This window comes from Danio rerio, chromosome 3 (genome assembly GCF_049306965.1).
Source record: "Danio rerio strain Tuebingen ecotype United States chromosome 3, GRCz12tu, whole genome shotgun sequence".
Taxonomy (NCBI): domain Eukaryota; kingdom Metazoa; phylum Chordata; class Actinopteri; order Cypriniformes; family Danionidae; genus Danio; species Danio rerio.
Genome location: NC_133178.1, coordinates 55568096 through 55590981, shown reverse-complemented (window position 1 = coordinate 55590981; position 22886 = coordinate 55568096). Strand labels below are relative to the sequence as shown.

At 36.1% G+C, this 22886-nt stretch overlaps 1 protein-coding gene across 1 annotated transcript in view; it reads right to left on the bottom strand.

Annotated features, from left to right (window-relative positions):
• Positions 1 to 22886, bottom strand: part of pbx4 (pre-B-cell leukemia transcription factor 4) — a gene marked incomplete at its 5' end in the record, with an annotated part of 73378 nt that overhangs the window by 18597 nt on the left and 31895 nt on the right. Inside the window, 3 exon segments of the mRNA NM_131447.1 lie at positions 3362 to 3497; positions 3590 to 3780; positions 5917 to 6161. Coding sequence (NP_571522.1) covers positions 3362 to 3497; positions 3590 to 3780; positions 5917 to 6161 — 572 coding nt within the window.

Here is a 22886-nt window from a genome sequence, read left to right as displayed (position 1 = left end):
AATGTTTCAGACAGCATGATCACATTTAAATGTATTTGACGGACCCGTTTAACAGACTATAATGACACCGTTTTAGTACTAATATATAACTATATAGTAATGTTTTTTAATCCCTTTAACTACCAAATAGTTGACCATATTTTGACTGTTTTAAATAATGTGTTAAACTCATTTAAAGAATGAATGTTTTAAATAATAGTTTACACACATTGTTGGTTTCCAACAAACAAACAAACAAACAAACAAACAAACAAACAAACAAACAAACAAACAAGAAAACATGTTAAATGAGGATCTGTTATATCTCACAGCATACTCATATTAAGATAATTTATTCTTACACTTTATATTTTCCGACTTTTCATAGTTTCTGTATTAATTCCACTACTTTTACCATATAAACCGATATATAGTTGATATTTTAGAAATTATGGGATATATGGACAAAAAAATGCATTGAGTATATTAACTTGAGACATGAGTTAAAAAATGCAATCCAATTTCTTTTTCTTGGTGGGGCAGTTAAAATGTTTTATGTATTTGAAGTGAAATGTATTAGCCCTTCTTTGAAATTGGTATTCTTTAAGTATTGAGAAGGTGCTCGCTGCAGAGCCACTTGGGTTGAGCTCACCTCTAATGATGGGGAGCTTGAGGTTGAAGAAGTGGTGTGATGGGGATTCGGGGATGAGGTGTCTGAATAACAATTTGAGAACCGGACTATGCAACGGGTTTTAGGCGGCGGCTGCGATCAGATGTTACAGACCGTACCAAAAAGCTAAGGCCCAGGGGTGAGAGGGGGAGGTGAAACTATATGAGATTTCCAGAAGAAATTACAAAACAGGAGGTTGGCGGAAGATGGGTCTGAAATACAGGGAGACGCCCGGGAAAAATGGGAGTGTTTGCAGGTATGACCTTACCCTTAACCTCAACCCCCAGTGACATCATTTGTTGAAGAAGTGCAGCAAGGAGGAACTGAGCTCAAGCTCCCCCTTGGCAGCTCTGCTCTGCCCATGTGGCTCTGCAGTGAGCACCACTTGTACATATTTCCCAAGTGCTGTTTGACAGAGCAAGGACTTTTTTGCTAAATCTTCTACAGACAAAAAATAATAGCAAAGATTACTTCTTTTAAATCGACTGGAATAAAAATGATATATCTTCATGTTAAAAAAAACCTTGCAAAATGTATACTGTCATCATGGTAAAGACAAAAAATTGTTATTAGAAATTAGTTATTAAAACTTGTTTTCAAATGTTGAAAATAAGAATAATAATAATGGTGTCTTCAACTGTATATATACACTTTCTTAGTGTCTACAGATATAATGTATATTACTGCTCAATGCTTTTCTATTTTGCCATTAAATGACATAACTAGGTAACACTGCTGCTGTGTGACTGTTTCTAATACACCAGCCGAGCAAGTCTGACTTCTTTCTCTTATTTGACCAGTGTTTCTAATGTAACTCTGCATCAAATTTATACAAACACTTTTTTTTGGCTTTTGTGAACCATGTAACTGATATAAAAATAATAATTACATATTTAGTAGTTTTTCACACTACAATTTCTGACTATTTTATGAATTTGACTTCATAATAACCTGAATGCTAAAGTCCCTCTAAACTCATTCCTATAGTCATCACCATACAGCCAAAGGATTTGGACTTTCAAGACATGTATAGGGCTGTGAGGGACAACATTGTTGTGCAATGTTAAAGCAATTATGTAATGATTAACTGATAATGGGCTGTTATTATTAGAAACAATTGCACACCCAAGATAGTGATGCAGCCACAATGATTATTTTCTAAATGAGTCAGTTCTTCTACTTGTACTACAGTTACCACACCTAAAGACGCTCTTGAGGTGTTGTATTTCAGACTTATGTTAGGTTTGTGTTTCTAACAGCTCCTGTGGGTTAGACTAATTTTTTAAGAATCTCAATCAAAGCTTTGCATTTTATTCTGGTGCAATTTCTGTATGCTGTGAATTCACAGAAATCATTCAGTGTAGTGATGTGAGACTATAATGCTGTCAAAACATGCCTGGAGCTAGATTACCTGTGCATTAATCTGAAAAAATTGCACACTTTACAATATTTATCAGCCAAACCAAAATAAGCATTCAACAGCCCCATGGTATTAGATAACATAGACAATAAGTACGCCCTAAAAATGAAAATAACTTAAAAGAACACTACACTTTTGTAAATAGGCTCATTTTACAACTCGGTCACTTTCCTTCAGCTTATTCGCTGATTTGTGAGGGGTCACGGCAGCATAATGAACCTTTAATTTCTCAGGCAATTGTTTATATAGTAGATGCAATTTTAGCTACAACCCTCAGCGCTGGGAAAAACCCACACACAGACACACAAACTCCCATTCACACACTATGGCAGATTTAGCATGTCTTTGAACTGTGGGGAGACACCTGGAGAAAGGCTACACAGCCGCAGGGACAAACATATACAGACCTTCTGATCCAGTGGGGACTCAAACTAGCACACTGCTTGCTGTGAGGCAATCGTGTTATCCACTTAGCCACTGTGCCATCCCTTTTTACAACTTCAACCTTCAACAAATTCTTGCACTCACTCTCCCAATCTGACGAGAGCACTTTTAGCTTAGCTTAGCATAAATCACCAAATTGGATTAGACCATTAGCATGAAAGTTTTGATAATTTAAAGCTGTGACTCTTCTGTAGTACACGTTTTAAGAAAAGCCACTGTTTCGTCAGCACATATAGCTAGACACTATACTCATTTTGGCGTAATAATCAAGGAACTTTTCTGCTGGCCATGACTGCAGCAGACACAATGATATTATGCAGCATATTACATCTAGCTGGAGACCATGGAATGGTAGCAAAGTTACTTGACAATTACATAACAATAAGCGTATAGTTCCTAGCCATATTGGCCTAAAAAAACAGAACCTTTTGATTTTCCATCAGTCTTACAATCAAGCTTTTAACAGGAAAATTACCTAAACTCTATTCTCTTTACATTTTTTGAGCGAGATGCTAATTGCCTAATCTGATTCAACGACCTAAGCTAAGTTAAACGTGCTTCCACAAGACCTGAAGATCAGCTGAATGGATTGAAAAATGGTAAAACTGAACTGTTTAACTCTAAGGGAGATATAAAATGAGCCTATTTAATAAAAAAGTGGGGTGTTCCTTTAACAAATGGATTTTTATGCGTCTAAGCTTTATGTATTATACTTAAGTGGTTTAACAAAATTGCACAGTGTGCTAATTGAAATGGGTCAGAAGCAATTTTGCAGGATACTGATGTTATGTTCTCATGTTTTCTCCAACAAACAGTTGGAGATTACGATACTCCAGAGTTCCCCTTACCTGAGAGACAGTGATCCCACACTTCTTGGCCAGCTCTTCCTTGGCTTCCTCACTGGGATACGGGTTGGAGAGGTGAGAGTAGAAGTACTCGTTCAGGACCTCTGTGGCCTGCTTATTGAAGTTGCGTCTCTTACGTCTGCAGACACAGCAGGCAGAGAAATCAGGTGAGCATTTTAGTCATAATAGCGCAGATCAACATATGCAGCTGACACACACACACACACACACCTGGCGTCGAGGAAGCGGGAGCGCAGGATCATGACGGCCTCGCAGGTGCTCTGCTTGAGCTGCATCTGGATGGAGCTGAACTTGCGGTGGATGATGGCCACCATGCGCTCGATCTCTTTGGGTGAGATGGGCCGTGTGCGGGACTGTTCCCTCAGCAGGTTCATCACGTGATTGGTGAACTCACTGCAGGCCTGGTGGCAAACAGATTTGATGATTATAACATAGTCGAAGTTAAAATTATCAGCCCTCCGGTATTTTTTTTTCCATTGTCAAAAATTTCCCAAATGATGTTTAACAGAGCAAGGAATTTTTCACAGTATTTACATTAATATTTTTTCTTCTTGAACAAGTCTTACTTGTTTTATTTTGGCTAGAAGAAAAGCAGTTTTTCTGCTTTTCTTCCTAGCTAATTCAGCATGGTGGCACCTAAAGAACTGCAGAAATTAATGAGTTGCTTTGGTTACTACAAGTAAACAAAACAGCATGATGTCAAATCTAGCAGGATTTCATTGATTTCATAAACTATACAGCATCCTGCTTTTCGCAGATTTAATTCAGGCAAACTTTAGCATATAACCATACATTGCATAATCAAAAATTGTATAAAATTTAATACCTTGCAAAATAACAATAAAGACTTTTGAAATCTTTAAGGGGCTTAAATTTCTCCACATTGAATACTTAAGACCCCGCGCACACCCTGTTTAATAACAATTGTGACAAAAAAAAGTGTCAGACTATAGGTGAAAAAAAATCACCCACCATCATTCAATGTTACACATCACACTCACTTTAAAATAGATAAAAGTATAAGCAATGATGTTACATTTAGATGAATCAAAGATGTATGCTGACAAACAATTAAAATCCAGTAATTTGAACAATAGTAAAAACAAAGAGTTAAAATGACAGTTAAAGACAGTTGTGTATTTGAGGGCTACACTGAGCATTTATTTAAATACAACAATTATATTTTTAAATTATTTTGTGTATTTTGTATATTTATTCATGTAATTTTATTCTGAATATCCTATGATTATTAAATGTACATCATTTTTATGCTACTAAGGGGCCGTTCACATATAATCTCTTTTGGGCGAGCAAGTTTATTATTTCCAATGGAGGTGTGTGTGGCTTGCGCATGCATATTGGGAGCAATGTGCTCACATTTCCCAGGGGCACTTAAAAACATCTCACCATTTTAGCGCAATTGAACTGCAAGTCACTTGACAACAACTAACCAATCAGCTTCATACTATGAATGGAATATACACATTTCGGTAGACTAATTACAAACACAGAACACCCAAACGTTGCAGTCCTTTTAAAATTTCTCTAGAAATAAAACTAGTATCAGAGAATGCGCTCGCAATCTCCACATGAAATTAGATGTAATACGTGAATGGCCCCTTATGTACAGGTCATTTTTTAACTTAAATGTTAAAAGTCTGAAAAGATGAGCACTTCTCAATCTGCACTTTTATGAATCGTAAGTATTTTGGTAATAAATCTTCATTATGGTTTCAGCTCCTCTCCTTATTGAACTTTTGTATGAGAATAAAATTGGTTACAGGGACAGCTAAAGCCCAAAAAAGCAAAATACTATTTTTTAAAAAATTGACTCCTACAGGTTAAAGAATGATTAATGAATGGATTAAATTCATTAAACTGTGAGGTAATCTCTTTCTTTAATGACGTTTACTTTTTTTTTTAAATTGAGCTAAACTCCTGAAGTACGTGTGTGTGTGACTCTGACCCATGGTTTCTGCTACATTCATTCTTCCATGGCGGGGCGCCACGCCAAAATTTATCCTGCCACAGCTACATTACAGCTACTCAGTTAAAACATTCACTCATGTTTTTAATAGCGCGTGATAATCGCACCAAAACGTTTTAAAAGGTAAGTGAGTTATAAAAGCGCAAACTTTTCTGTAACCGTAGCAGTGTTGTGCGTTAATTAATTAACCCTTTAAGGTTACGTGCTGACTGACTGAGGCCAGCAAACACGACGTATAGCCATTTCACTTTACTTCTGGATGCATTAATACGGCTCTGTAGGTCTATTGGAGACATTCATAAATATTCCTAGCAAAACTAATAAATGTTGGAGACATACTTGTTACATAAACTCACTAAATCGCACTTCAGCATCATTTATTTGAGAGCGCACAAGAAGATCTGAACTTGAGTAGCGCATGCTCGTAGGCTATTACGTCAATGCGCTCACGACATTTGTCATCGCAATAATGACAGGTAGTTGTAGATCTGTGTAAAAAAAGGCCTGCTGCCACAGCTGGAAAAAATCCTAGAGGAAACACTGCTCTGACCTGTTCGTATTTCTCCAGCTCGGAGTGGTAGATCTGGCGGATCTGTGCGAGTTTGGCTCTGTAGTCGGAGTGTTCGATGCTGCCATCATTAGGTGATCCTCCAGCTGCTGCTGCAGCTGCTGCTGCCGCCGCAGATCCTCCACCCTTCTCTGGCCCAGAGACGCCCTCAGCCAGCAGCATGTTATCCAGACGCATGATCTGTGGATCTGGAGGATCCTCCTCCTGCACGCCTCTGATGCTCAGCACTGCAAAACACAAAAACAACAGTCAAATTCAGCTTTCTGAAACCAGTCATGTATATAAAATTCAGCATATAATGGCACAAAGGAAACAAGAGCCAAATTTAAATCACTCCAATGATAAACCATGTAGAGCCAATTCTATTTAAAAAGAAATACAATGAATGTCCACATGATCTCATTGGGTTTCTCAGTTCATATCTCGCATCTATTTAAGCTTGTTAACATCGGCTGATCATTGTATTGAGTAAAAGATAAGAATGTAACAATTCACCCGACTCAAGATTCCATATGATTTACAATACTAATCTCACGCTTCAGTCATGATTTATACAAGTAATACAAACTAAAGAAGACTCATTAATATAAACAAACTAACAATGTGCTGGGATTTTACACATTTTAAAAAAAAAGAGATATCTGTATATCTCCATTTTCTGATATAAACTGAGGTTTTATTACATTTACAGTTGAAGTCAAGAGTTATTAGCCCCCTTGAATTATTAGACCGCTTGTTTATTTTTCCCCCAATTTCTGTTTAACGGAGAGCAGATTTTTTCAACACATTTCTAAACATAATAGTTTTAATAACTCATTTCTAATAATGGATTTATTTTACCTTTACCATCATGACAGTAATTCATATTTTACTAGATATTTTTAACGACACTTCTAGACAGCTTATAGTGACATTTAAAGGCTTAACTAGGTTAGTTAGGTCAACTAGGGAGGTTAGGATAATTAGGCAAGTTATTGTATAACGATGGTTTGTTCTGTAGACTATTGAAAAAAAAAAAAAACATAGCTTAAAGGGGCTAATAATTTTGTCCCTAAAATGGTGTTTAAAAAATTAAAAACTGCTTTTATTCTAGCCGACATAAAATAAGACTTTCTCCAGGAGAAAAAATATGATCAGACATACTGTGAAAATTTCCTTGCTCTGTTAAACATCCTTTGGGAAATATTTAAAAAAAGAAGAAAAAAATAATAATAATAAATCGAAGGGGGCTAATAATTCTGACTTCAACTGTACGTGTCCCCTGCAGATGAAAAACTCTTTGACTAGGGACGGAGATGGCTGGTGTGACTGCAAAGAGGTAAGCCTTTCCTAAACCAGAGAGCAGGGTGTACAGGAGGTCAATGACTTATTAATAGTTTTTTTGAATATAGATTCTGAAGGTTTATGTGCATCATATTTATTGATCTGTTAGTGTAAGTAAACGCCGTTTTGCATTATTTGCACATAGTTTGTGTTTTTGTCTGGCGACCTTCACGGCTGTAGTCTGCCATCCCACCTCTCGCCCGCCGCTTATATACATGTAAAGCAAGTTTGTGCCTGTAAACACAGCGCCCCTTGTTCAAAACATGCATCGCAAGTCGTTTAACATTTCTACTGATTTGAATAGTTACATTTTTTAAACGATTTTCAACCGGCTCACGGTGAATCGTTAAATCCCAAGTAAAAGATAAATACAAACAAAACAAATCAAATACAATGAAAATAATGACAATATATATATATAACTAGAGACCACTAGAATAGTTGACTTGGTTTCTGCAAAAAATAAAATTAGATTAATGACAACTGAAATTGGAAACATTTACAAAAACACTTTCAAGCAACAATAAATACTACTGTAATAAAGTGTTTACTTTGATGTAAGATTTTATTTTATTTTAAGATGGGTGGGCTACTTTTTTAGTGTTACAATTTACCAAGAGGGTTATGGGCTATATGCACGGCTAGTGTTTTTCAGCCCATGATGAACTTCTGGTGAAAGCTTAATGTGAATATTTTCAATTTCATACGGTTCCTTTTACAGCATCGATGTTGTAATGTACCACATCCAATTGGTTGTTAAAACGCAAAAAGAGACGAAAGACCGTTTTTAATGCAGGTGCCGTCATTAGCAGCAGGCTAGTGCAGAATATTCATAAAAAATACTGGGGTAAAATTAATTTCAATATTTTAAAGACATGACGGTCAGAGCAATGAAATTAAGTACAGGGTTTCTTGTTTGGCCTGATACCCACTTTATATCGCATCTCATTCAGGCAGTGAAGATTGCGTTTTTTTTGTGTTTTTTTTTTTAGAAATCAGATCTTAAACACTGCGTTTTTGTATGGGATGACAATTAACCAGAAGCCCAGGGGCTGCCTGACTGAAATTAAAAGTCTGGTTGCATATACCCCATTACATCAGTTATTTTCCACATATCATTTAATGTTAGAGTCTTACAGTCCTCGTTAGCGTAAATATATCAGTTGTATTATTAATTAGTGCACCAATATTTGTATTTTGTTTAAAAGAAAGGCTGCTTTAACTCTTACAGTTATCATGGTTGAAAAGATTCATTGCAACAAAAACAATTTAAGGAAAATCTTTTTTATAAAAAAAAAAAAAGTAAGATATTATAGAAAAGAAAAACAAACATCAGGGGGGAAAAAGGAAAACGTATAACAGTGTTCCAGTTGCCCCTAGTTTCCCCCTACCTCAAAAAAAAAGTATGCAAATCCCCTGTGAGCCAGCAGAGGGCAGCATGGCACCTCATTGGCAGGCCAGAGTGTAAGGCACAGGTCCAATAATAGGAGAGCATGTGCTGTCACTACAAGCACCAGCAGCCATAAGTACACAGTTCTCTGGCACTGAATTAAAGCAAGACCTCTGTCATCTTCCTGATTCAGGCCCATCGCTCACACCTATACGAGCACTCGCTCCACACTCACATACATATGCAGACGCAGAGCTGCCCGGTGACTGAGGCCAAAGCGTGAGAGCGATTATGTGTGGAAATACATGACACCCACCGAAGAGGGTTTGTGGTTGCTCTAGAGCACTTTCACACAGAGAGACATATGAGAGGTTGATGTACAAAGGGAAATGCCACATTATACAACATTTACAGACACTTTTTATAGGTAAATATAGAATTTATTTGAATCTGCAGATATTTTTGATGAGAATTTTGGGGGGAAAAAATCTGTGGATTAATGCTGAATGGTTTTAGGAGTATCATAACTACAAACTTAATTTATACAATAAAAAATAATACATTTGTAACTTTTATTTAATCTTTATGATGCAAATCTATCTAGATCCACTTATTTGGAAAACAAAGCAAGTCTCATATAATATCTCAACTAAAAGACAGAACACATTACTTTACAAACTGTATAGTAAATAAATCATATGAACATTTTCATATTATTATTATTATTATTTTGATTATTATATACCACACTAATATTAGTGAAATGAATTTAAAAACTGAACAAATATGAATTGACACACATTTACTTAAGTAAATACATCGACTCAATTATAAAAATCTGCACGCAAATTCCATGTGGGCCTACTTATGAGTAATGGCACTTAGAAATGTGTGTAAAATAAATATAGTTAAAAACAGAAGTATTACAGAGCAGTTTTTGTAAGATTGATACACTATTGTAGTTACTAAATACTTATCAATAATATAAAACAGAGAAAACGAATTGCAAACAGTTGACATCTCTTTAGTTTCTATAATGTTATTATTATTAATAAATTTGCATTATTTTACATCACAGATGTAGATGCAATAGTTTTGCATTTTATTTAAGTGGCTATAGTTTTTATTCATTTTAATTGCATTTTGAATTAACACATCAAGTGTATTTAGTTACAGTTATTTAATTTTAACTTATTTTAAATGAGAGAATTATTCTCTCTTGGGCGTCACGGTGATGCAGTGGGTAGCATGTTCGCCTCACAGCAAGAAGGTTGCTGGTTCGAGCCTTGGCTGGGTCAGTTGGCGTTTCTGTGTGGAGTTTGCACGTTCTAACTGTGTTTGTGTGGGTTTCCTTTGGGTGCTCTGGTTTTCCCCACAGGTCCAAAGCTAAATTGATTGTAGTTTTCTTTTAAAGAAAATTAATCTTTTCAAGGCAGCATTTATTTTATTATATATATATATATATATATATATATATATATATATATATATATATATATATATATATATAAATATATATATATATATATAAATATATATATATATATATATATATAAATATAAATATATATATATATATATATATATATATATATATATATATATATATATATATATATATATATATGTGTGTGTGTGTGTGTGTGTGTGTGTTTAAAAACAACTACATGTTTATAGCAAGAAACAGAGTTCTTCTTTGTGAGAGCTCACACACACATACATGCACACAAGAACTCTTTCCCCTCTCTCTAAAAGCTGGATATAGTTTTTACAAATTAAAAGGGACAGCTACACTATAAAATCCACAAAGCTAAGGTAACTCAAACTGTTTAAGGAAACCGTTTGCTACAAACCATTTAAGTAAAAAAAAACTACTAATCTATATGTGAACTTACTCCATGTAATGTATGTAATGTAATTACCTTACAGTCAATTTTGAGTGAACTACACTCATTTCATTTGATAAAGTTGACTGTTGGGTTTTACAGTGGACCTAAAAAAAAGTAAATTCAATCATCCTTGTGTTTAAAAAGACAAACAAAAACTTTGTTTGGGATACTTTGCAACATGTCTCGGCTTCTACATTTCTATTTTGCAAAAAAATAAATAAATAAAGCGGATGAATCATCCAAACCTCTTTTACTTGTTTTGTAAAAATCTTTTTGTATTGTATTGAGGTCTCATTCAGTGAAATGATTTCTTTACTTGATGAACTTGACTCAAGAAAAGAAAAGAAAAGTCAGTCTTCTGGATTAAAATCAATGAGTCAACTCTTAGGATTACTCAACAGAGGGCATCTTTCTCAAAAGAAAATCTCTCCTGACTCAATGATTCAGCTCTGAACACTCCTGTGAAAGCACAGACTCCAGCAGTGCATCGAGTTTTGTTTTGTTTGCGAACTTTCGACCACAAACGGTGCAAATAAAGGGCCATTTGTTGTGTGTGTTGTGTGTGTGGATGTTCTGTCTGTACCATCCCCGCAGAAATCAAAGCTGTATTTCCAATCCTCCCTTTAACTGATAACACATTTCACCCTCCCCCAATCACGCTGGCCTCCGCTCCCCCCCTTTCGCTCCTTTCTGAAAAGTTTTTTCTCTTCGCCTTGGCAAGCGGTGTTTTTTTTTTCGTGTTCTCTCTTGCCCCTTCAGGGTCCCTCTTCTCTCTCCTCTCTCTGTGAGTCACATTCCAGCTCTGGTTTCTCCCCCTCTCTGAGCTCAGGAATGCAGCAGACCCAGCCGAATGAACTAATGACCCCGATTCACCAGCCCTCCCTCGCTTTACCTCGCGAAAAACTCACCAAAGTCAAGCAGAAAAAGGAGGAACTCTACACTACAAGTTTCCAGTCAAAGTGATTTCAGTCGCAGGACTGTTACTGAAACTAACACATTCAGTTGTTTACATACATTTCACAGGGAGAACAGAGAACACGCTGCATATGATTTCAAGTCTTCATATGACTGTGCTTACACTTACACAGGGTTTATGAAACATCTTTATTGAAGCCACTGGACTATTTTACAAGCTAGTAATTACATTTATAGAACAAAAGAGTGAAAAATAATGGTCATGCAGAACTACAGACCTTTATCTATAAAGAACAACTATAGAAACTGTTCATCTTAACAAAAAGCCGTCATGATTGCTAGCCTCATGCACCTGTCAGTCAGTCAACATCTCACCATAAAGGGTTAAACAAATAACGCACAGCGCTACTACGGTTACAGAAAAGTTTGTTCTGTTATAATTCACTTACCTTTTAATATGTTTTGGTGCAGTTATAACCAGCTATTAAAAAAAAACAACAACAACAACTAAATCTTTTAAATGAGTAGCTGTAATGTAGCCATGGCGGGATGAAATTTGGTGTGGTGCATGGACGAACGAATGTAGCGGAAACCATAAATGACGATACTAACATTTACAAACTAAAGTATCACCGGCAGTGTTTTCATAGTACATCATAGTACCGGTAAACAGTGCAACCCTAACCTACAATAAATAATGTTGCATGTGGAAAAGTGACTAAAATGCTCACATAGTTGTGCAAAAATAGACCATTTTATTGTGTTATTCTGTGGAGCCCTTAAAAGGTTGCAAAACTGTGAATTCGAGCCTTTTATTATAGCCTATTGCATGCTTTCTAACGCTTCAGCTCGAATGCACATCTGAACTGGTTAATTTCTGTTCCTGTTAATATGATTTAGCAGCTGCGACAACCGCGACAATCTCTTAAAAAGAATGACTCAAAGTGAATTTTTGAACTACTTTGGATTGTTACCTGATCAGACTGAAAAAATAAACAAAAATTAAAAGCCAAAAATAGCAACAGGAAACAACATAAATTTCTAAACATTTTATGTAGCCTAATTTTGTTGTAAAAATGTTTTTTTTTATAACAAATTTAATTTGGTATAATTTGTATCTCTATCTAAATAATTATAATAAAGTAGATTAAAAACAGTTAAACTAATCTGTTGTTGTTGTTTTTTTTACATTTTCTAATAAACCTGTGAACCATGTAATTCATTCTATTGATTATTTTAATAATTATATTACAGTTGTTAGAATGAATGTGAAGACATTCGTCACTGGTTTGTTTTATGCAAAGTATTATCGTTTTGGAGTGATTGAAGTGGATTTAAGACAAGTGGTAATTTGCAACTAAAGGACGTTATTTGTTATTTCAAAAATCAAAACAAGTTGTAAGAAGCCACTGTGAACTTTCTTATACTTGTTTGGAAATTTTACTTCACAAACAGAGGTACCTTGAAAAATCTTTTTTTTTAATTATGTAAAATACAACTTTTAATTAAATCACTTAGATTAATTGATAAAAAGAAATGTGTGTCTTTGAGTAAATATTAGATCTTTCATGCTACTTGAATTATTTTTTTATTGCAATAATATATTTTTAAACAGATTTTCTGTTTATCTAATGTGAGTATTGTGTAAAATAACTGTTCTCTTTTACTGTATTTAAGTTGTATTATACAGTTTCTTGGAGTTAAAAAAAAAAGAGTCAATCAACTACAGTTATGTACTATATGGTTAATAGCATCAGGGTTAATGTTAGGTTTAGGTTTATTATCATTTGTTGTTATAATAAAACAAGGACAATTTTATTGTGTAATGAGTATATGCTTGCATATACAGTAATAAACCTGAATTGTAAAAAATATATATACAATTAAGGTCAGAATTATTACCCCCCTAGTAAATCTAGCAAAATATCTAGTAAAATATTATTTATTTAGATCAGGGCAAAGATAAAATAAATGATTTTTTAAAGCATTATGTTTAGAAATTTGCTCAAAAAAAAAAAAAAATCTGCTCTCCTTAAAACAGAAATTGGGGGGAAAATAAACAGGGGGGCTAATCATTCGGACTTCAACTGTATTACAGTTTATTCTAAGCATAACCACAAGAGGCACTAAAGAGCAGTGTCCTTATTCATGCCACCTATTTAGGAAGAGCAACAGTTTAAAAACCCAAGCCGGAGAACAATAGTAATACTCTTAATACGTTTATAGCAAGCTAATTACTGTGACTATTATCAGGTGAAACGGCACATTTAATATGGCACCACACTGATTTTAGTGCCACTTCAACAACAAGAGCTTGTCGCCTGCCTGCAAAGTGTTGAGAATGTGTCAAGCCTAAACTTAAAACAACACTTCTGCTGTCCTGTTATCCAGACTCACCGTGTGGTTGTTTGTGTGGTGTGTGTGTGTGTGTAGGGTGAGGGGAGGGCTGTTGTTTTTACGACCACAGCCCCACAATCAATAGAGTGAAATTTACCACCTCCCCAAAGAGTATCACCCACAATATCCATTAAGAGCCGCCTCCAGCCCAATCCCTCAAGCATACAGCCTTTTCTTCAGCCTAATTATCTCAATTAAGCTGTGATTACTGATAATTACACAAATGACCAGCAACATTTGGAGCTGCATGATATGGGCCCCTTGGAATATCATAACACCCTTCAGAAGTGTCAATTTATTCCTAGTCTTGATTTCGAAACTTATGTTAATGAATCATAGTGGTTTTTGTCGATGATCATTTTTGTAATTGTCATTTTAATGATGAAAGTCGACATTACTGAAAATATCACGCACTTTGCAAAACGTTAAAGAAAAAAAAAACATGTCTTAGGGCTACAAAAATCACTAACTGGTCAAAACAAATCTATTATTTTACATCAATAATAAAAAAATTATATCAATTATAAAATTACCATATTATTCAAAATATGAAAGTAAATATACCTCTGCACTGTGAAAAATAGACTACAAAAAGCCATGACAACAACTGTTTTTGCTACTTTAACTTATTTTATTAAGTTAATGAGTTAGCTTTGAATTTTTAGTTTGAGTAATGCAAGTTGGGGTGACCAAATAATTTTTTTCATTTAACAACAAAGCTGTGTGGTTTTCTTTTTACAGTGTGTATGCTTTTCTTAAAAGGATTATTCATAAGGTTTTAACGCTTTACTTCAGGCCTCAATTCATGATATTAACAAACCATTAACTAATTATCTAATAATTAATAGCAATGTAGAAGTATTAGGTAGGATTAGGGATGTCGATTAAGATGATGCTTAATAAATAATAATAATAGTAATCTTAATCATAATAATAATTAATTTAGGCTTTCTGTCAGTTTTCCGATTGGTTTTAAAATCCTCATGCTTGCGTATAAGGCCTTGAATAGTCTAGCACCACAATATTTAAAAAAACTGCTCAGTCAAAAAAAATCTGTTAAAATCTATGGTTAAAATCTATGGGGGACCGGGCATTCTTCATGGCACCTAAATTGTGGAACTCTTTACCCTCCGATATTCACAATGCAGAATCCCTAAGTACTTTTTAATCTTTTTTTTACTTAGTATGTAAGGGGAGAACTATTTTTAGATCTATTAGTATTATATGTATGCATTTAATTATTTTTTCATTAGTACATTTTTTCTTTGATTCAACCTTGTACGCATCTTTTACTGCTGCACATTTTTATGTCTGCAAAGTGCCTTGAGATGCTACTTTTAAAGGTGCTATATTAAGTTTATTATTATTATTAAAAAGGGTGAGTAATTAAAATAAAAATAACATGGTTTCTGCAGGTTACCAAGTTAAATATAAGACCTTTTAAAACATCTTTAAGAGCATTTTGAATAAAATTTTAGACTTATACAAGGGCTAAATCCTAAGGGTTTTATTAAAATATATTAGTTGTAAAAGATTTTTACTTGCCTTATAAAACAATGATTATAATTCTAAACATTTAATAATACAAAAATAATAACTTAATAATAAAAAATATAGGTCAGGGCAGTATTCTTAGTAGTAAATAAATGAAGAACTTTTAAACAAATGTTCCTGTAAGCACAGTAAATAAATGCTATTTTTAAACAACAAGTTAAAAGTTTTATTGAGATTTGTTGGTGATTGTATGGGTGTTAATAGCCAGATTGGGTTGCTGAACGAAAACAAAGTAAAATGAAGTACAAATACAAAACTTCAGTAAATTCAAGATTCTGTAGGGCCTAAAATGTAGCTTTTGAGTTAAGACACTTTAAGACTTTAAGACCCCTTGGATATCCTGAATAATATTGGCTATAATCATAAACGCAGGGAAAAGCCAGTAGTCAATAGCGTGAGTTGTAACAAACTAAAGTCTCTCAGTTTAGACTGTTTTACGAAACAGTTAAGTAATGTCACACAAGCGAGAGCGCCATTTTCCTGAATATATGTTTATGAACACGATTGCAACAGTGATAAATGTATCACAATATATATATATACATACATAAATACATGCATACATACATACAGTTTATAGTCAATTATTATTAGTATATTATTATTATAGTCAATTATTATTAGTATATTATTAGCCCCTTTAAGGAATATACATTTTCGGTAAACTACAAAACAATCGTTATACAATAACTTGCCTAATTACCCTAACCTGCCTAGTAAACCTAATTAACCTAGTTAAGCCTTTAAATGTCACTTAGCTGTATAGAAGTGTCTTGAAAAAGATCTAGTCAAATATTATTTACTGTCATCATGACAAAGATAAAATAAATCAATTATTAGAAATGAGTTATTAAAACTATTATGTTTAGGAATGTGTTGAAAAATCTTCTCTCGGTTAAACATAAATGGGGGGGGGGATAAACACTATATATATGTATATTTTAGCAGTGATGCGTATTTTAGACAAACAGGTCAACAAAACTAATACTAAGTTAAGAGTAATTCAATTTAATAGTAAAAAGTTGATACTAATTAATTTTTCTATACCATATAGTCTTGCTTTTTTCCTTTTCATCAAGGAAATCAGTAGCAAACAAAGCATTTATGAACAAATCTGTTTGAAATGAGTCATTAGGGTCAAGGATTCAGTGATCTACTCATAAAGACAGTCACTTGCTTTGTTTCTAAATAAATCAACCATTTTGAATGAACTGAATCAATGATTCAGTGAATCATTGCTGCTACCTACTGGCAGCTTTAGTGTCATATTCATTTATTTATGCATGACAGGCCTGAACCAGCCATGGTGGCGGCACAAACACACACTCAGTTAAATATAAATTAATTATGGCTATCGAAAAGAAAAGAAAAAACCTACAAAACATTGCTTTTTTTATTTAATCAATATCACACATCCCTGACACATCCATAAATATAGTGGCGCCGTTTATGCTTTCAAACAGCTTTTCATTAACCGCTTACCAATCCTTCCCAAATCAGCCCCAAAAAAGCCACCGCATCTCAAATGTTTGTAGGCCTTTAAGAAGATTAATAAAGCCAGCCTGCTAAATCTTTCAATTAGCACACTTCATTAATACAAACACACCGCCAAGCTAATGAGATAATGTACATTTTAATGCGCTGCATCTGTCCAAGTTGCACTAATATCCCTCCATTAAATTTATGAATGATCGACTCGAATGCGCACATCCCACCCCCCCCTCCACACTCCTCTCAGGGAGGAATTACCTCATTTGTGAAGGATTGGTTGAAGAAGAAAAAAAAACACACACACACACAAGCAGGAAAGGGCCGAGTGGAAAAAGCCAGCAGACGTGCAAGCGTTTGCAGGCAGGAGCTGGCGAGTGGTATGAAATATTCAGAGCAACTCAGCTGGGTTCGACCGCATGCATAATCAGGCGCAGAATGTGGCCAGGTAGCCGGCACACAGGTGATGTGTTAAGCTATTGTGTTCGCCGCTGGAAGCAGTGCATTAATGCTGCCATTTTCTGTGCATTACTGGAGGAACAGTCCATCACGGCCGTGTTGCTCGGCTCTCGTCTGTCTTTTTCTCTGTTCCTCTTAACGCATTCTCTCTGGTTCGCCCTCCTCCTCCTCCTCCGGCTTGGGTCGCTCTCCCGTCATACCCCGCCTCCTTTTCTCTCCGTGCCCCCAGCCACCTCCCCCCATCCTCTGTTCTCCATTTCAGTCGAGTTCTCCATGTGAGCCGCAATCCCTCATGCTGTCAGCCCCCCCTCTACCTCTCTCTGTAGACAGACAGGATTAGCATTTTAATTGCATCAGCTCCCTTGGGTATTCTCAGCCTTTCACTGGGAGAGCGCGAGGGAGCAGAAGGGGGGAAGAGAAGGTAAGGAGAGAAAAAGAGGAGAATTGTGGGGGGAAAAAACAGCAAAAGGGAGTCACAGGAGGAGATAAAATAGCAAGGAGGAGAGCTAGAGATGGAAAACAGAGGGGGCTGGGGGAAAGAAAAAAAGGGAATGAGGAAAGAGTTGAAGATGATCGCGGTGGGCTGCAAACGAGTGCGCGGCGACACTTAGGAAATGACAACGCTCTGACCGCAACAGCCAATAAATCAAAAGGAGGAAGGCGAACTCGACGGGGGAGGGATCTGAAAAGCACGCCCACATGGACGCAAACAAACAAGCTAACCCGAGAGCTAAGTGGGATGTAAAAAAGGGGGAATTTATCTTCAAAATAAAAATAAATAAAATCAAACGACTGCAGTGCCATTACCGTCCAAGTGAAATACGAGGGTCATTCTTACATTGCAGTGCAGGTTAACGTCTCCATCACACGTACGTCTTAATATACTGCTCAAAAACAGCATATTCCAGCTGTTATTTCATCTTTATAAATACTTGAAATAATTTAAAATGCTATAAATGCTAAATCCAATCAATGCTATTGTTTTTAAAATTCGTAATACTAAAAAGAAGAGCAAAGCAGAGAGATTTATGAATGCTGATGAGAAATTTCTTGAGCAGCAAATCAGCAAATGAGACTGACGCATCAGGTGACACTGAGGACTAGAGTGATGAGGATTAAAATTTAGCTTTGGCAAAACAGAAATTTGAACTTAAAAGCAGACTAAAAAAGAAAGCTTATTTTAAATTGTAATTAGGCATGGCCTGGTATAAGATTGTGACAATAACCTTGGATACATTTTTTATTTTTTTTAAATCACGGTATTGTGATTACTGCTCCAAAATATACTATTTTTAAATGTCTGGATAAAAAACAACAATTTTTACCTTTTGAATACAATATTTAATTTCAAGAAACATTTAAAATATTTTTAAACAGCAGCTTTTGATGTGGAGGGTCATTTTTTTGCTGGAGATACTATTACCCTAAACAAACGAAATAAAATAATGACCAAAAAACATGTAAAAAAAAAAAAACAAAACAAACAAAACAACCTTAAAAAAATGGTTATCGTCCCATGCCTATTTGTAATAACTTTGCATTTATTTGATGAGAAAACAAGGTAAAATGGTTTAAATTGTACTGACCCGAAACCATATGAATTTCATTACTGCATTCTCAATAAATCAATTATAAATAATATTTTTATATATCAATAAAATACAAATAACAAAGGCCAAATTAAGCCATAGTCTAAGAAAGAAACGTTTTAGTGTGAAAATAACAACAGTATATTGAAAAATACTAATCATTATAAAAAATTTAGGATGTCCAGATCTGATTACGTGATTTGAAATTGGGCTCGATCATGCAGTTTTAGACTTGATCGGAATCAGATGTTACATCCCAAACATTTATACAGTTATGCATAGTCATTTTTTTAACCCATCCAAAGTTATGCGGTGGAACAGAGTTGGGGCTGATTTATACTTCTGCATCAAGCGCACGTGCATGCTACGGCGCAGCCTTAGTGTGGACACAGAGCCCTTGCCATGGCTGTCGGCGACGTTAAAGTGCACCTCTCCAAAAATGTATCTACATATCGCAACGACGCGTAGCGCAAGCTCTGTAATTGGTTGGCTTGGTGGCGCTGACGAGTCAGTTGGAGCCAGTGTTTACAAGTGTCAAGTCCTGTAAAGGAGCTCCAGATGAAAAATTTTATTTTGTGTTTACCTCAAGGTTAAAGTTGTTGCACGTCTGCCGGTTCCTGCCTCAAAATTAGCGAGTTTGAACCACTTGTACATAAAGAAAGTGTTCAGAAAAAACAAAGCACCAGCAAGGAAACTCGACACAGATTAACATAAAAACCTCTCTGCCAACTAGTGTTTCAGAAGTGTTATAGCAGAGCAACAGAAACAGCATCTAGAAGTATGAATGCACAGCTACGCGCGTTGCATGCGCAGTAGGTCACGCCGATCACTTGACGCAGAAGTATAAACCACTTGACTTTACACAGAAACTTTAACGCATAGCTTGACTATTGGTTAAATGTCTGCAAAGTAGAACATGGAAGCAGCTTGAAGCAGAAATCGTGAGTATGTCTGCGGTCTGGAGGTATTATAAAGTTGAAGGCGACAACATTGCCATAGTAAACTGTGAGATATGTAAACTTGGGATTGCCTGCCGGGTATTTTAAGCTGAGATGCTATTTGTTTTTAATATTAGATTGTTTTATATTTACTGTTATACTAAAAGTCCAAAAGAGATGTATTGATATTTATTACTTGATTCAAGCTACCTCACAGAAGTGTTGTTTGTAGACGGAGTTGCTGAATGTCAAAATAAGGAGAATTAAAAAATAAGGAACATTCTGAATCCGTTTCTTCGCTCTTCTTTATTGTTTTTTTTATGTATTACAAAAGTATCGGATCAGGTTACAGTATCGGTAGATACTCAAAATCAAATGACTCGTTATAGCTTGACTACATTCAAGCCTGATCTTGAACAAAGCTCATAACTCAATTACTTAACTTTATTGAAATACATCTTGAAATTGCCACAGAAGCTCATTTCTCCTAGCCTGAAAGTGACATTCCTGTTAAGCAGCCCTATTTGAAATGAGAAACCGTAGCTTTTAATGCACGTTAAAATGAAAGTCGCATTCCAACTGCAGATCCAGACGCAACTTAAGATGTGTTCATATGAAGGCCTGCAGCTGTGCTGACGTTCATAACAGCTAAAGAAGCCGGCCCTTTCCTTAGACACAATCAGTGTAGAATAAACAACAGGCTTAAACACAGCCGGCGTACAGTGACGGTAAGACACAAGGGTTAATGGTTCAGAGACAATTGACAAAACCACTTAAACAACTTAAGCAGACTGGGAAAATCAAAACAGGCGACTAAAAAGACGTTCAAATCCAGAATCCAAAAGAAACCGGTGACGAGAGACTTTCTCAGTGGTACAAGTGAAAGGATTAGTGTCTGATTTCTTAAGAGAAACGACGAGGAAGGTATATCTTGAGTGAGTGCCAAGGTGGTATAAAGCCACAAAATCCACCGGTAAGTTCCTAATGTAAGCAGCTCAGGTTAAGCAGCGTCTGCGAGGCCTATTTAGCAGCGCCTAGTGGCACGCACCTAGTGGCTCGCCCACCAACATGCGTACACACACATACACAGGTCCGTCCACGCCCTTCAACGAGCGGCCATTGGTCAGCGTCAACACAGGAGGATATGATTAGGGTGTGAACAGCGCTCCTACCTTAGGCAAACAAGCCGTCTGCTCTGACTTGTCATTTATCAGCTCTTAATTAACTCAACGAGCATTTCATAGACCCGAGCGGCAGAACAACAGGCTTCGCTCTGCACGTAGGGACCGGTCAAACAAGATCACGCAGGTGAGCACACACATACACACACCGTTCCCACCTCTGTGCGGTCAGGTGCAGCAGAGCGCCGGGGACAAAAGAAACCTCGTCTGGAGATGACTTCACTCTCGGAGGAAGAGGAGGAAGAGGAAGAGGGCCGTTGCCTACCGTCACGCCCCCCTCTCGCCCGCTCCCCGGCTCATCAGCACAGCTGCCTCCTGTGCTAATTAGCACCGCCTCTTAAGGAGCTCCTAAAGACCTTGTGAAAAATGAACGCTCATTTGAGAGGTCGTTAATTTGCACTGTTATGCAAATTAGGTGGCAATTAAGCAATAGATCAGAGGAGCGGCTCCCATTTATAACGAGTGAACGAGAAATATGACAGAGGCAAACAGGGCCGGGGAGAGTGGCGGCTGGCTGCACTGAGGGGGAGTGTAAACTAACCTTAGCCCACTGCAGCTCAGGCCGACACACGATAAGAGAGAGAGAGAGAGAGAGAGAGAGAGAGAGAGAGAGAGAGAGAGAGAGAGAGAGAGAGAGAGAGAGAGAGAGAGAGACTGCATTGTGTCATGTGTACAGGTGAACGGCACAGCACGCTCAAGAACAGGGGAGGAGAACTGACACAGCAGCAGTGCTGGAGACCGAAGCGTTCAACTGCATCACCCTGTGCTCGCCATGCAATCGTAAAAGTACATTCAGAGCGTTATTTTTGGCCTTTTTTATTATTTATAGCCGAGTAAAAGAGAGGACAGGTTCTGTTGGAAGGGCGGATGAGGAATAGTTGATGACGCAAACCAGTTTTAATCACTACAGTTTTAAAACACCCACAAAAAAAGTTGTAACCCCATTAATAAAATGATGTGTGTGATTGGGTGGATGGTCCAACAGGGTTGTTAATGTGCATCGAGTGTTTTTTTTTAAATGGTTAACGCAGTTGGTTTTGTTTCTAGCACTGAAGTGTATATGTGGATGCAAACATTGGAGAGCTGGAGACACGTCGACTCGTTTGCCATCTAGGAACTGTCAACGTGTCGTCACCCACAGTAAAAATCAATGAGTGTTCCAAGGTGCTATACCACTGCACAGCCTCTGGCTGCAAAAAAAAAAAATATATCAATATTTAAATTCTCCAAGATTTCACTGTGCTAGTTTGTGTTTTTAACTGTATATCAACTCAATACTACAGGTTTTTTTTTTTAACTATGGTCATTTTTGATGTGCTAGTTTGTCTTGCCTTACTTTCTCTACAGTTTCAGTTAAGTTTAAACCATCAACATACTCTCCATTGCCCTTATACTGGATTTGACAGTTTAAATGTGCTTATTCTTCAATGCACACTTTGGTTCAAAGGGTTGAGTCCCTTTTTTTAAAGAATTAAATGCATTCACTCAAGGAAGCAGAAAAATTGATCAGAAGGGACATTGAGGGCATTTACAATGTTACAAAAGACTTCTATTTCAAATAAATGCGGTTCTTTTGAACTTTCTATTAATATCAAAATCCTGAAAAGGTGTACCATTTCCACGGAAATATCAAGACATTTTTTAATTGTTTCTGAACATCTGTTTGACACTGAATACTGGAGTAATGCTGCAAAAAATTCTGCCTTTTTTCCCAAAAAAGAATAAAGTTTTGAAATTGTAATTATACAATCATTGTTTTTACTGTGTTTATCAAATAAATACAACCTTGATGAACTTTTAAGTCCTTCGAAACACAAAATAAAATAAAA